This window comes from Atheta coriaria, unplaced genomic scaffold (assembly GCF_025399875.1).
Source record: "Atheta coriaria isolate IRGN ID8LTWV9N9 unplaced genomic scaffold, Caltech_Dcor_3.1 hic_scaffold_5_pilon, whole genome shotgun sequence".
NCBI classification, from domain to species: Eukaryota; Metazoa; Arthropoda; class Insecta; order Coleoptera; family Staphylinidae; genus Dalotia; species Dalotia coriaria.
Window position 1 is genome coordinate 11,325,880 of NW_027045447.1, and position 12,740 is coordinate 11,338,619.

The 12,740-nt window shown below is 40.2% G+C and overlaps 3 protein-coding genes across 3 annotated transcripts; 2 read left to right on the forward strand and 1 right to left on the reverse strand.

Moving 5' to 3' along the window:
• Positions 1-583: 583 nt before the first annotated feature.
• Positions 584-2,166, forward strand: LOC135792801 (splicing factor YJU2). Its single transcript, XM_065303534.1, has 3 exons — positions 584-744; positions 807-1,019; positions 1,080-2,166. Exons 1-3 carry the CDS (start codon positions 721-723, stop codon positions 1,860-1,862), a joined length of 1,020 nt encoding a protein of 339 aa, XP_065159606.1. The 5' UTR covers positions 584-720; the 3' UTR covers positions 1,863-2,166.
• LOC135792799 (sortilin-related receptor-like) lies at positions 1,950-11,876 on the reverse strand. The gene is given in 9 exon segments (XM_065303532.1): positions 1,950-3,118; positions 3,176-3,552; positions 3,555-3,927; positions 3,989-5,071; positions 5,135-8,128; positions 8,188-8,427; positions 8,492-8,653; positions 8,710-8,943; positions 11,620-11,876. Coding segments are annotated over 8 exon segments (6,153 nt in total). The 5' UTR covers positions 8,914-8,943; positions 11,620-11,876; the 3' UTR covers positions 1,950-2,398.
• On the forward strand, positions 8,938-11,451 carry LOC135792800 (monocarboxylate transporter 3-like). The gene is made up of 5 exons (XM_065303533.1): positions 8,938-9,261; positions 9,318-9,563; positions 9,616-10,145; positions 10,212-10,668; positions 11,158-11,451. Exons 1-5 carry the CDS (start codon positions 8,997-8,999, stop codon positions 11,418-11,420), a joined length of 1,761 nt encoding a protein of 586 aa, XP_065159605.1. The 5' UTR covers positions 8,938-8,996; the 3' UTR covers positions 11,421-11,451.
• Positions 11,877-12,740: the final 864 nt, after the last annotated feature.

A 12,740-nucleotide genomic window follows, 5' to 3' on the forward strand; every position in this document is an offset into this window, starting at 1 on the left:
GCGGGTTTTTTAAACTTTAAATGTCCCTCCGTGGAGGCCTATTGTGTTAAACGATGTTATGGATATGCTAAGCAGCTGAGCGATCTCCACGCAGAGTTCGCTGACATTGTGGACGTGATTAGTATGCCGACGACGACGCATTTCACGTATGCGATTTTCGGCGGATTTTGTCATTGGACATTCTAATATATGCATGAAACGACTATAAAACACTTAAAATGCAGACGGATTAACGTCTTCGTGATTTGTCCGGTTGCAAAATCTTGAATTTTTGTTGATCGCAGCTTCAACTCAACACAAGGACAACTTATATTCTAAAATTTAATTAAAAACAATCATTCTTCATCAAATTTTATATAATAACTATTAATTTTTATAAAATATTAAATCTATGAAGTTTTTTTCACGAATTTGCTTCATCACGCCGATATATCTCGAAATAAAGTTTAAATGCCTTCGTGGATTTCCGTGACATTGACGCCAGTTTAAATTTATACAAGCATGTTTACTATTTCATTCATGAGTTTAACTCGACTCTACCCGATTGGATTCATCAATGAGTCGAAAATGTACGAACTCGTGTTAAAATTTTACACCGTTGCCACGATTCAACTCCGTCTTGTTTATTTTAAAGGTTACGTTTACTCTGAGTTGCGTATGTACTTCGTAAAAGCAGAAGTAAATAATATTTTGCAGTAAATAAAGTTGTAATACTTCAAAATGTCTGAACGAAAAGTATTAAATGTAAGTATTGAGTTTTAGTTATGTTAAATAACTGTATTATTAATGAGTAAATATGGTTTTAGAAATACTATCCACCAGACTTTGATCCATCAAAGATTCCTCGTATGAAATTGCCCAAAAATCGACAGTATACTGTACGTTTGATGGCTCCATTTAATATGAGATGTGCTACATGTGGAGAGTATATTTACAAAGGGAAAAAGTTTAATGCCAGGAAAGAAGATGTTGAAAATCAAGATTATTTAGGAATACGAATTTATCGCTTCTATATAAAAGTAAACCATCAACATTATATTGTATCACATAATGTTATTATTGCTCAAACAATTTTTTAGTGTACTAGATGTCTACAAGAAATTTCTTTCAAAACTGATCCAAGAAATACTGATTATGAAATTGAAGCTGGTGCAACAAGAAATTTCATGGCTCTAAAATTAGCTGAGGAATTAGCACAGAGAGAAGAAGAAGAATTAAAAGAGGAGGAAGCTAGTAATCCAATGAAACTGCTTGAAAACAGGACTAAACAGTCCAAGAATGAGATTGAATTGCTGGAATCACTTGAGGAGTTAAAGGATTTAAACAAGAGACAGCAAACAGTTGATTATGACACAATGCTGTCTGCATATGATGTTAAACTCAGCGAGCGTGAACGTGAGGAGCGATTACAACAACTTGATGAAGAATACATCAAGACTGTTAAGTTTCAATCAAGTGGTAAGAGAAAAGTTGTCACTGAGGAGGAAATCATTGAAGATGGCGACACCAGTGGGCCTTCAGCAATTAAACAAAGCAAACTTGATTCTAAAACTAATTCTAGTAGTACAGAAATATTAGTAGACACAAGTACAGATACTGCTGCTTCCTCAAGAGTTCTAACAATGTCAGCAAAACCAAAAGCATCTGCTGATAATACTTGGAATAAAAGTATTGGTGGATTAGGTAAGAAAAAGTTGGTTGGGTTGGTAAAAATTAAGTCAAAGGAAACTACAGAGGAAAATAAGAGTTCTACAACAACAACAGATTCAGTTATTCCACAAAAAGCGCCAGAAACTACAGGTAATGGTTTATCATTATTAGGTGCTTACTCAGATAGTGATGAGAGTGAAGCAAATGATTGATTATTGACTTATTTATGTAATAATTTAGCACAATTGTAAAAATTGTTTTAATTTTTCGGATAAACCGTAATCAAAATTTAGGCAACCTATTTTTGAGCTTTGTTTTTATTTCAGTATATTATATTGTTTATAAATTACTTGAATAACAGTCAAATTCCAATAGCGGACACATTACAAAGTCATTCTTCACTGCTTTCATCCTTTAAAAATTCGCTATATATTTGTGTATCACAGAAATTTGACTTAAGGAATAACTTAGTTGTAATTGAATTAACATATTAAACGAAACGCCAAACGAGTATAATACGATTGTTTAGAAAAATACCAGACATTATAAACATAGAAAAAAATCGGCTTTCTTTTGTAGCGTCGCACTCGGATCCAAATAATTACATTAATTTAATGAGCTAAAAATAGTAAACTGTTAAAATTATCATCAGACTAGTATACAACCGGATTGTTGATAAATTCGCCACGTCTCTGCCAATCAGACGAAATAGGTAACTATATTATTATCACCACGAATGTTACACCATTCATGCCACGACAAGCGGCTCGTCATCGGAGAAGCCGCGGATTTGCGGCGTGTCGTCCTCGTCCAGAATGTTGTCATCGAAAGTCGCTGCCTCGGAACGTGTATCGTAGTGAGAGTTAGCAAATCGTGTAAAGCTGTATTGTAAGCGGCGATACTTTACTGCTAGGAAACCGACCGCACCCAGAAGGACAGCAATCAAAAGGCAAACAGGAATTGCAATCGACCAGGCATTACTGGTAGAAGCCTGTGCTGTGCCACCCAGATTTTTCACGGTATGCGTTTCGGAAAGGTCGGAACTATAGCCTGAGTTAGTTCTCAAGCGCACGCTGAAAGAGTACATCGGGGCGCTGTGGTTGTCAAAGATAAACGGTGGAGAACGAACGGTATATCGCGAAGTGGTCGATGCATTCAGATGTTCCCCTTCAGAGACAAGAATTTCGTAGTTATAATCACCCAACGCCTCCGGTAAACTACGTTCGTTCCAGTAGATGACATAGCTGCCGTTCATTTCCTGGACAACCATTAAAGAATGGGGTGGCATTATTGGCGGCGCTGAGTAGGTGACAGGCTCAGAATACTTTGAGTCGATGATGTTGGTTTTTATGCGAATGTCGTACGTTGCACCGTATGACACGTTAAATACTTTGCTCATTTCTACTCCAGTGGCGTTAACGACAGTCACCATAATTTTCTTTTGTCTAACTTTATCGGTGATTTCCAGCTGTACATAAGAAACGATAATTAAATACTTATAAAATAACTTTCGATGTATACTCACCAAATAATCAAGTTGTTTCTTCGGTTGATTCGAATCCGAACAAGAAGGTGCCCACTGCACTAGCATCTGCAGCGGACTATTTGGAACCATTTGTACTGATACTTTCTTTGGTGGAGCTTTGTCATTAATGTAAGTAAATAATGAATTGGGTGATTTGAGAATCGGCCCAGTTCCAAACGGAGCAATCAACCCGACAGAAAACACATAACTCTCGCACGCGTCCAAATTATGTACGGTAACAGTTGTATCGGTCGTATTCAAACGTGCACCCTCTAACAAATCATCAGCCGTCAAACCGTAGTACACGCCATACACCCACTTGACTTTACGCGAATCCTTTACACGATCCCAGCTTATCTTCACCGAGTTACCCATATCTTTACCAAATTCAAATCACGTATTGGGATGGTGGCAAGTTGATCTCCAACAGTGGAAGCAAACGTTTCCAACGATGGTCCTGTATACGACCCTTTGAATGCAGCTACCTTGAAAGTGATTCTTACACCCGGTGGAAGATTATCAATGGTGATGTTCTTTGAGGTGACAATATGATTGGACTGCTTGGGATACGGATATCTAATGTTTACAAGAATCATGAAACCGTCGCATTCATGCGGGTACTTCCAGGACAGAGATACACTATTCGCCGTGATATTAGAGGCTGTCAATGATTGTATCAGTGGCAGATAATGGAACACCATAGTTTTCACTTCCGATTGTTCACTGAGTGCTGCACCATTTTGTGCCACAACCTATTATATCAAACAGTTTGTAAATTAATTATTACTAAGAGTAGTTTTTAGAAGTACTTACATAAAATTTGTATGTAATATTCGGCTCAAAGTCAACATCTAAGAATTGGAAGGTACTATTATCAGCCAGGCGCATCCTAAACGGTGGATACGGAGGGGACCAGTAGATGTCATACGACTTAATCTCTCCATTGGGATTCAACGGTTTATTCCACTCAAGGAGTACACCAGAGCTGTTGGTCTGTTGGACGGTGAGATTATAAGGCGGGCTGGGCACACCTTCAGCAGTGTGCACCAGGAAATACTTTGCAGGTGGGGAAATAGATGCCTCCCTACCATTGACCCGAACGTACACAGTCATGTTATAATCGTGATTCGGCTGCAACTCCTTGAACTGATACTCCATATCTCTGATCCATGTGGTGTTCTTCCATTTGCCATCCAAAGTATCAGCAATCGAGGGTAAAAACTCCAACTTAATTTTGTCGGGTAACGGAATCCACCAGTACAGAAGTGCACTGGTTCCGTTTACAGTTCTAGCATCAACTCCCATTTGTAAAACTTGATAAACTCGTGTAAACGTTGAATTGCTGCAAAGCGTTGCATTCTCGTCCGAACCATCAGCGCAATCAATCTTGCCATCACATCTATTTGCTAATGGGAAGCAGCGGTTCATATCGCACGGGAAATAGCCAATAGAGCAACTAGGAGTAGCCATCCCGGGTAAATGGTTTGCGCAAAATTCCTCGTCAGTACCATCCGGACAATCTAGCTTTCCATTGCACATATCCGACAATGGAATGCAATTACCGTCGATGCGACAACGGAATTGATCACGGCCGCTACACTTGTGAAAATCATCGCAATTATGTTCGTCTTCACCGTTGCTACACTCGGGTACAGAATCGCAAACCCACGCCATTGAAATGCATTCACCCGAATCACACTGGAACTGATTGTTCGAACATGTGGGTGTGAGCCAATGATCATTCTTCGATCCCGATGGACTTGGCGTTGAGGTGTAATTACAGCCAAGTTCATCGCTGCCATCCTCGCAGTCATTCGCGTAATCGCATTTCCACCAAATCGGGATACACTTGTGATTTGCGCATGTGAACATCCACTCTTGACAGGCGCTACCGTTCTGTGAAATAAGCTTCAATATTAATTAAGATATAGATAAACATTTGTAACGTTTACAACTTACAGTTGGTGCAAACGGATTGACGAACGGCGGATTAGTCACACTATCATTCTTGCAGTCCTCTTCATCAGCGCCATTTTTACAATCACGATCTCCATCACAAACCCATGACTTATAAATACACTCACCACTCTTGCCTGGTCCTTCGCAGGAGAATTGAAAATCTGTGCAGGTGTGATTTGTGTTGCAACCCACCTCATCTGAGTTATCTAGACAATCTTTTTCGCCATCACAGCGCCATTGTGACGAAATGCATCGAGTATTCCCTGTGACGCACATGAATTCGTCAATCTTACAAGTATCCGTATTGGGAGCGCAGTTTTTCTCGTCGGAATTATCACGACAATCATTCTCGCCATCGCACTTCCACCTCGAAGATATACATCTGCCATTGTCGCATGTGAACTGACTATCACTACAATTATGCTTAGTGCAGTTCATCTCATCCGAACCATCAGCGCAGTCAGTTTCATAATCGCATTTCCAGTAGTGCGGGATGCACTTGCCATCGCCACAAACAAAATAATTCGGTGGACAGGATGGTCCAACACAGTTCTCTTCATCGGATTTATCATTACAATCATTTTCGCCATCACAGCGCCATTGTTTTGGCACACAGTTACCACTTTTACACGCAAAGTGATCTGCTGAGCAAGTTCCGCTTATTTTCGGACAATTAAAATGATCATCCAACGGTTCTATACCACCTGGGCAGAGACATTTGTTATCTTTCAACTCCATACCATCTGGACACAAGCAAGAATAGAATGGTGCAGTTGGTGCGCCAACACAGATGTTGCTGCAAGGCGAGGGTGTCTGAGCGCATTTATTACTACCTTGTTGTGTGCCATGAGCAATAACTTTAATATCCATCAAACCAGACGTGTTTTCAACCAGGGTACGCACAACACCTCCAAAGTCTTTGTTACTCATGAAGATTGAATCCGTGCGCCAGTCATCCCAGTAGACTTCATCCTTAAACACAGCGACAGCAAATGGATGCGACACGTATTTATTGTCTAGAGCAACTTCCTTGAAGCCGTTGCCATGAAGATCAGTACTGCCAATATAGTCTTTCCGCGCGTCCACCCAGTACACCCTCTCTGCGATGTAGTCAATGGTGATACCATTGGGCCACTCTACATGTGTCTTACCCGCGATGGTAATAATATAAGAACCGTCCAAATTGGAGCGCTTGACTGTAGGATTAACTGATGCCCAATCCGTCCAATACAGATAACCAGCCTTTGGATGGACGGCAATTCCTCTCGGTTTAATAAGCACTTTTGCATCTAAAATAGTCCTCCTCATACGACCAGCATAATGAATGTCTGTACGAATCAGTTCAATTACAGCGCGAACACCATCAACAAAATACAAGTTCTTCGAAACCCAATCCAAAGCCATGCCCTCAACGGAAGTCAAATCACTGGCAACTAAGGTCTCCACCGGTGTACCAGCCTTGTCACAGAAACGCGCAATTGTATCAGTGACGATATCAGCCCAGTAAACACAATTGTTACTCAAGTCGAAATCGATTGCAATCACATTCTTTAAATTCGGTATATCCAAATTACTCTGCTTCAAAGTCAGAAGATCCACCTGGACAATATTCTCGCGTTTGGCATAGAGAAGCATATTGTTAACGTGCGTTGTTGGGCAGGGTATGATATCAGGCTGGTATTGATTTACATACCCATCGATGCAAACATCTCCGCTGATTTTACGATATCCCTTAGTGCGGTTGTAGACCTGACCAGGTTGGCATGTGACTGGTACCATGTACGGATCTTCAATAAAAGTACTGTTCTTAACGCATTGCCATTGTTGGTCGCCACGGCGTAGAAAACCAAAATCACACTCATAGTCAATAAGTTCACATTCGCATGGCTGTTCGGTGATCGGTGGGTTAAAGTCAGCACCTGTCAAACATGCAGCATGTGGGACTTTCCGCTTGTATTGTTTCTGTTTACCCAGGACGCAAGTCACATATTTATTGTGTTCGTCTTTTTGTAATGGCGACCAGAGTTTAAAATCTTCGTCTGTGCAATTTTTATCAAAAACTTTACGCAAATCAACTTTGACTATCAACCACTGATGTGCCTCTGGTAGAGACCCAAACATGGTAAACACAGTTGTTTTTTCTTCGGGTTCAGTCATAAGACCGTACAAACGGATCTCCTTGTTATGGAATGGTGTTTCTATCCACTGTTGACCTTCGTTTGTTGAATACAGTACATGTCGCACCTTACCCATTAAAAGAAGATTCTCAGCAGCAATCATTAAACCGCCATGATCACCAATGTTAAAGAAATAAAAGTCTCGAAGTACGTATCGCCATGTAATACCCGCGTCGGAAGAGACAAACATTCCAAAGTGACCCTTGAGAGACTGTCCCATAACACCAGTGGACATAATAATACCAGGCGCAGATTTGCTAGAAATAATGCTGTAGGATCTAGTATCGGGATAAAGCTGGCTGAATTTTTGACTCAGGTGCAAAGAACAGTTCTTCTCAGCTGTACAATCAGTGCGTTGACCTTCCATATCAAACATAGGCGCAGTTATAGGTCGCCAAGAACCGCCGTGATCAAAAGTAATTCGAGAGGCAAGATGGTGTGGACCAATGTTGGTGTTATTAGGTTGGATGACAATTTGCGACGCAATGTAAATACCAGCAATACCTTCAACTTTGTACACGTCGGCAAAAGCCTCATCTGCTTGCATATGCAGCCAAGAATTCTGCCACGTTGTGTTCGGAAAATGTGCCATTACGTTAGCCATCGATACTGTAAACTGTACCTTGTCATCTCGCCCACCTAAGTTTTCAGACACGTAAAGATTTGACATGGTGCTGGTGTGACTGACGGCAATAAACGCCCGATGAGCTTCCACATCCACGTCGACGACCAGGTAATCCGTGATGAGCAAATTTGTGTCAAAAACACACTTCAGTTTCTTTCCAAACTTATACGAGACGTAAACGTCGTACGAATGCTAAGAAAACGGTACGTTTTTTAATAAAAGCATAAAAATAGAAAGAAAATACAACTTACGCGTTTGTTTTTCATTGCGGTGAAAATATAGTCGTTTTTCATGATGACTTTCTCCACTTCCATTGCGTATATATTAAGCTTTTGTTGTTTGTTGGTGTAGAAAACAGTGGAAAGATTCGAAGGGAGCGCGCGTTCAAAAACCAACTGCTGCTGAGCGGTTTTATCCTCCATCCAGAAGTAAGACTTGACATATTCGTGCACTACGCGCCAATTTTGACCAAAATCTTCAGTCATCCAGAGCTAAGTATTTAAAATTAACAATTAGACATCATAAATTTTTAATTTACAGCATTTGTTTACTTACCATCCGTTTAGCATCTGAAGTATCAAAAGCCAAAAAAGTTTTCGGTTGAAATTTGTGGAAGGATATCTCACTCGGCGTGAATTTCAAGTTGATTTTCGTTATGGTTCGTCCAGTGTCCGCAGTCACAAAAATGACTTTATTAGTAGGGTCAGTAAATATAATCTAAAATAACATTTTAATATTAGTTTGGTGTATTTACATACATTAAGTCACCTTACATGAGAATCCTGTTCGGGATGCACGAAAAATTTCTCGGTAATCGCAAGCGATCCGTTGTCCAATTTAAAAAATTTCGTTTTATCATCGTATGTGTCGCCATAATCGTATGAAATATAAACACTCGAGGGTGTCACCGTGGGCGTACCTGGCGGATCCTTGGTCAAACAAATGATAGCCTTCTGTTTGCACCAGTGCACCTTCATTTGTTTATGCGTATCGTTGAGATGGTTGATCTGTAGACGAAAATTGGCAAAGTGTCAAGTTATTGTCAAAACATGTTTATACAATGGATAAAATACAAAGCACTGAGCCGAGTAAAAAGAGTGTGCGCGTACAGGAAGATGCACACGCCGAAACATTCATTCTAGTACCACCTGATGGCGGATGGGGTTGGTGGGTTGTGTTCGGAGCGTTCGTCTCCTACTTTATTGCTGACGGATTGCAGTATAGCTTTGGGGTGTTTCTCAAGGATATTTCGGATAGCTTGGAATGCACGACTAGCCAAGTGGCATTAGCTGGCGCCATTAGTACATGTGTATTCTGTGTTACAGGTTGTCATTTACATTACAGTAAAACAGATTTTAATTTTTAGTTTAAATTTCGTTAGGACCATTTTCAGCTGCGTTGGTAAATCGCTATGGTTACCGAGCAATATCCATCGTGGGCACCGTCCTGGCGGCTATTTCATGTGTGCTGACTTCGTTTAGCAATAATATCTACTTTGTGATCGGCTACCATGGTGTAATCGGTGGCGTTGGTTTCGGTATGATATATATCACCGCACTCATCGCAGTTGGTTTCTATTTTGAACGATGGAGAGGTCTTGCGACTGGTATTTCAGTTTGCGGATCCGGTAAGTTTTATCAATTATAATATTCTCCACAATGATTGTCTTTTAATATCAGGTATGGGTGGAATTGGTTTACCACCAATCCTCACTTTAATAATGCGTAAAATCGGATGGCGCCATACGTTTCAATGCCTTAGCGTTGGGGCACTACTAATTATCCCTTGTGGTTGTTTGTTCCGCCCTCTGAAACCCACAAAAATTATACTAACCAACCCAAAATCCAGCCGAAGTCAGGAAAGCACTCGCAGCAAAAAAGTGTCATACGTGAGCTTCTATGAAAAGTACCAGAACAAGAACTTCAACACGATGATTGACCAGCGCAGCGTGTACAACAACTCCAGCGAGCAACTTTTTACCACAACTTACACCACCATGGAAAGCCCCAATTTCAGCGGGCTGCGAAGCGTGCGTTCAGAGAGTTTATTCTCAAGAAAAATAAACCAGAGACGATGCTGCTGGTGTTGCTGTCGTAAAGTGATAGAGAGAAAAATTTGGAGGTCAAGACCCATCTACAGAGATGATATATTTTTCACGGGATCATTAGCTACAGTACCAGAATATCGCAGTACACAAATTTTGCATTCGGTAAGAATAATAATAATGCTAATTAAAAAAGATAACATCCCAATACAATTATGTATAATTCATTAGAGACCAAATTTGGAATATCAACTCTCTGTAACCCGCATGCCCACAAATCAAGCCCCTGAGCCTAACTGCTGGAGAAGATGCTGCCCCAATGCTGTGAAACGCACCCTGGCCACCATGTTAGACTTCCGCCTGATGGGCTCCTTCAAATTCGCCATGCTCATCCTGAATGCCATCTTTGTTTCATTTGGTGTGTATATTCCGTACATGTTCATCAAGGACCAAGCAATGCAGCATGACTGGACAGAAGATTCCAGTTCCTGGCTCATCTCGACCATAGGCATCACCAACACGATCGGCCGCATTCTCTGTGGGTTATTATCGGGATCAAGTCGTGTCAGCTCCACGGCAATGTGCTACACGTTTTTATTCATCGGTGGTGTGGCAACCGTGGTGTCCACGTTGTCCTACGTGCTGTGGGTGCAGTTTGTCTATTGTTGTGTGTTTGGCATGGCAATGTGTAAGTAAACATTTTATTTATTTTTATCTGTTATCAGGCGTGAGATATTTCTGGGAAATTAACGGATTTAGAATCGGTATTACCCAAACAAAGAGATCACATGATGCAAGGCCAATGAATTCAATGAATCACTGTCATAACATTACCGCCAATGTTTTTATGTTATCATGGGCCTCAGCGGTTATACGTTATACATTCTAGGATGCGCAATCAGCGTTATTCAACCGGTGCATTAACCAACAAGCAAGCTAATCAAACCATACAGAACTTATTTTGCTCGTTGGTCATCGAATTTCGCGTGATTCGTTCCAAACCGCATAAACAACACGTGTGAGGCACCATTTTGCACACATACATTCGTCATTTGCTATTTTATTTACCGCGCCATGTTGTAATATGTAATTTACTTTTGAAAAACAAGCGCGCAAAACAATTATTAATATTTAATTGGATGATTTCAATTCGTTTTAAATTTCTTTTATGCTTCAGCATCAATATCTGCGCTCCGAACACTCATAATCGTCCAAATGGTTGGATTGGAAAATCTGACGAACGCAATTGGAATTATATTGCTTTTCCAGGGAATTGCCTCATTGAGTGGACTTGCCATCGCGGGCTGTTTATGGGACATCACACATGATTACAAATACTCATTTTACTTCGGTGGCTGCAGTCTAAGCGTGGCCTCGATCTTCCTGCTCGTCTTACATGTTAAGGAGCGACAAGAAGGCAAATACGCCAACAATAGTTAATGATAATAAACGCACAATCTGTTATCAGCAAGTAGATGCGCCATCTTAAATTCTAGATGTTTGTGTTTTTTTCTTTTCTCGCACGCATTGTGACAATGTGCTTTGTCATAGATGTACACGCTTTGGACACACGCCAGGCAAGTCCAAACAACGGTAAATCTAATTGGTATTATTATGATTAGCATGTTTTTGTACGCACCGTTGTGATCACGTTGGATTGATCCGCCGGCGGTGGCGTCTTTACGGACGCGTCTCTCCGGTTCCGTTCGTGAGGCGTCCCCACGCATTGGCGCCAATCCCTTTGGAATCGAAATCTGCATCGAAGGTGAAGGATCGCTCGTCATATGCGTGAATGTGGTTTAAAAAAACGGCGAACAATAGCGTAATGCACAGCCGCGGTAACATGTTGGCGACTACGCGCACAGCTGATGACTGGCCGGTTTCCTGTGTTTTCTGCGTCGCACCGTGACAGTATATAAGGAAAGAGACCGACGTTAGAGACATCTCTTTCTCACATTTGTATCAAACGGACATACGATGCGCATGCGCGTTATTGACACGTAAGAATGTTGTTCACAATGCAACACGGCAAGTATAACTTACAAAGCATGCCAGATAGATCAAATCTCATTAAATTTGAGTAGTAAATATTATAATAATATTTATTATTTAGGATTTTTTGTAGTTTATGATTGTTTCGTTTGTCAAAAAGTTAGTGCAGTGTGAAACAAGTATTATTAACCAAGTCATCTCAAGGTCAAAGTAAGTTGGTTCCTCAATACATATTTACTACGCTTTTAAAAATCACAATCGACCCATATATTTTTTTATCATGATTTCAAAAGGTGTTTTTATCCAATAATGCACAGACAGCCAATTGACTTTTTTTAGATATCATTTCTATCATGGTCTGCAATAGCAGCCATTTTAGTCACACAATCACGCAACTCGTGGATTAAATTAAATAATTGTCTATTTAAATGAGGATATGAGGATGTATTCATATTTCTAGATTGTCGCAGTGACCCGCATGTATTAAATATAATTTATTTACCACTAATCGTGTAATATCGTTTTTACTCATCTAACTATAAATACATTCCATAAACAGCAATTGATAACTCTGAAAAACGACGTAAAGAGGACGAAAAAAATATCAACGTATATGAAATGAAAATAAGCAATAATATGATTCATGTTAGTCATGCAAAACGAAAACTTTTTGTTATATTTTGTGCATGACTAACACTATATACATATGTACATACAATTTTATATGCATATATATTTTCAAATCAATAATATATTATTTGTTGCTTA

Coding starts and splice junctions, on each gene's coding strand:
- LOC135792801 (XM_065303534.1), top strand. CDS start 721: ATGTCTGAACGAAAAGTATTAAAT. Junction 745..806: donor CTGAACGAAAAGTATTAAAT/GTAAGTATTGAG, acceptor ATATGGTTTTAG/AAATACTATCCACCAGACTT. Junction 1,020..1,079: donor TTTATCGCTTCTATATAAAA/GTAAACCATCAA, acceptor ACAATTTTTTAG/TGTACTAGATGTCTACAAGA.
- LOC135792800 (XM_065303533.1), top strand. CDS start 8,997: ATGGATAAAATACAAAGCACTGAGCCGAGTAAAAAGAGTGTGCGCGTA. Junction 9,564..9,615: donor TATTTCAGTTTGCGGATCCG/GTAAGTTTTATC, acceptor TTTTAATATCAG/GTATGGGTGGAATTGGTTTA. Junction 10,146..10,211: donor GTACACAAATTTTGCATTCG/GTAAGAATAATA, acceptor ATAATTCATTAG/AGACCAAATTTGGAATATCA.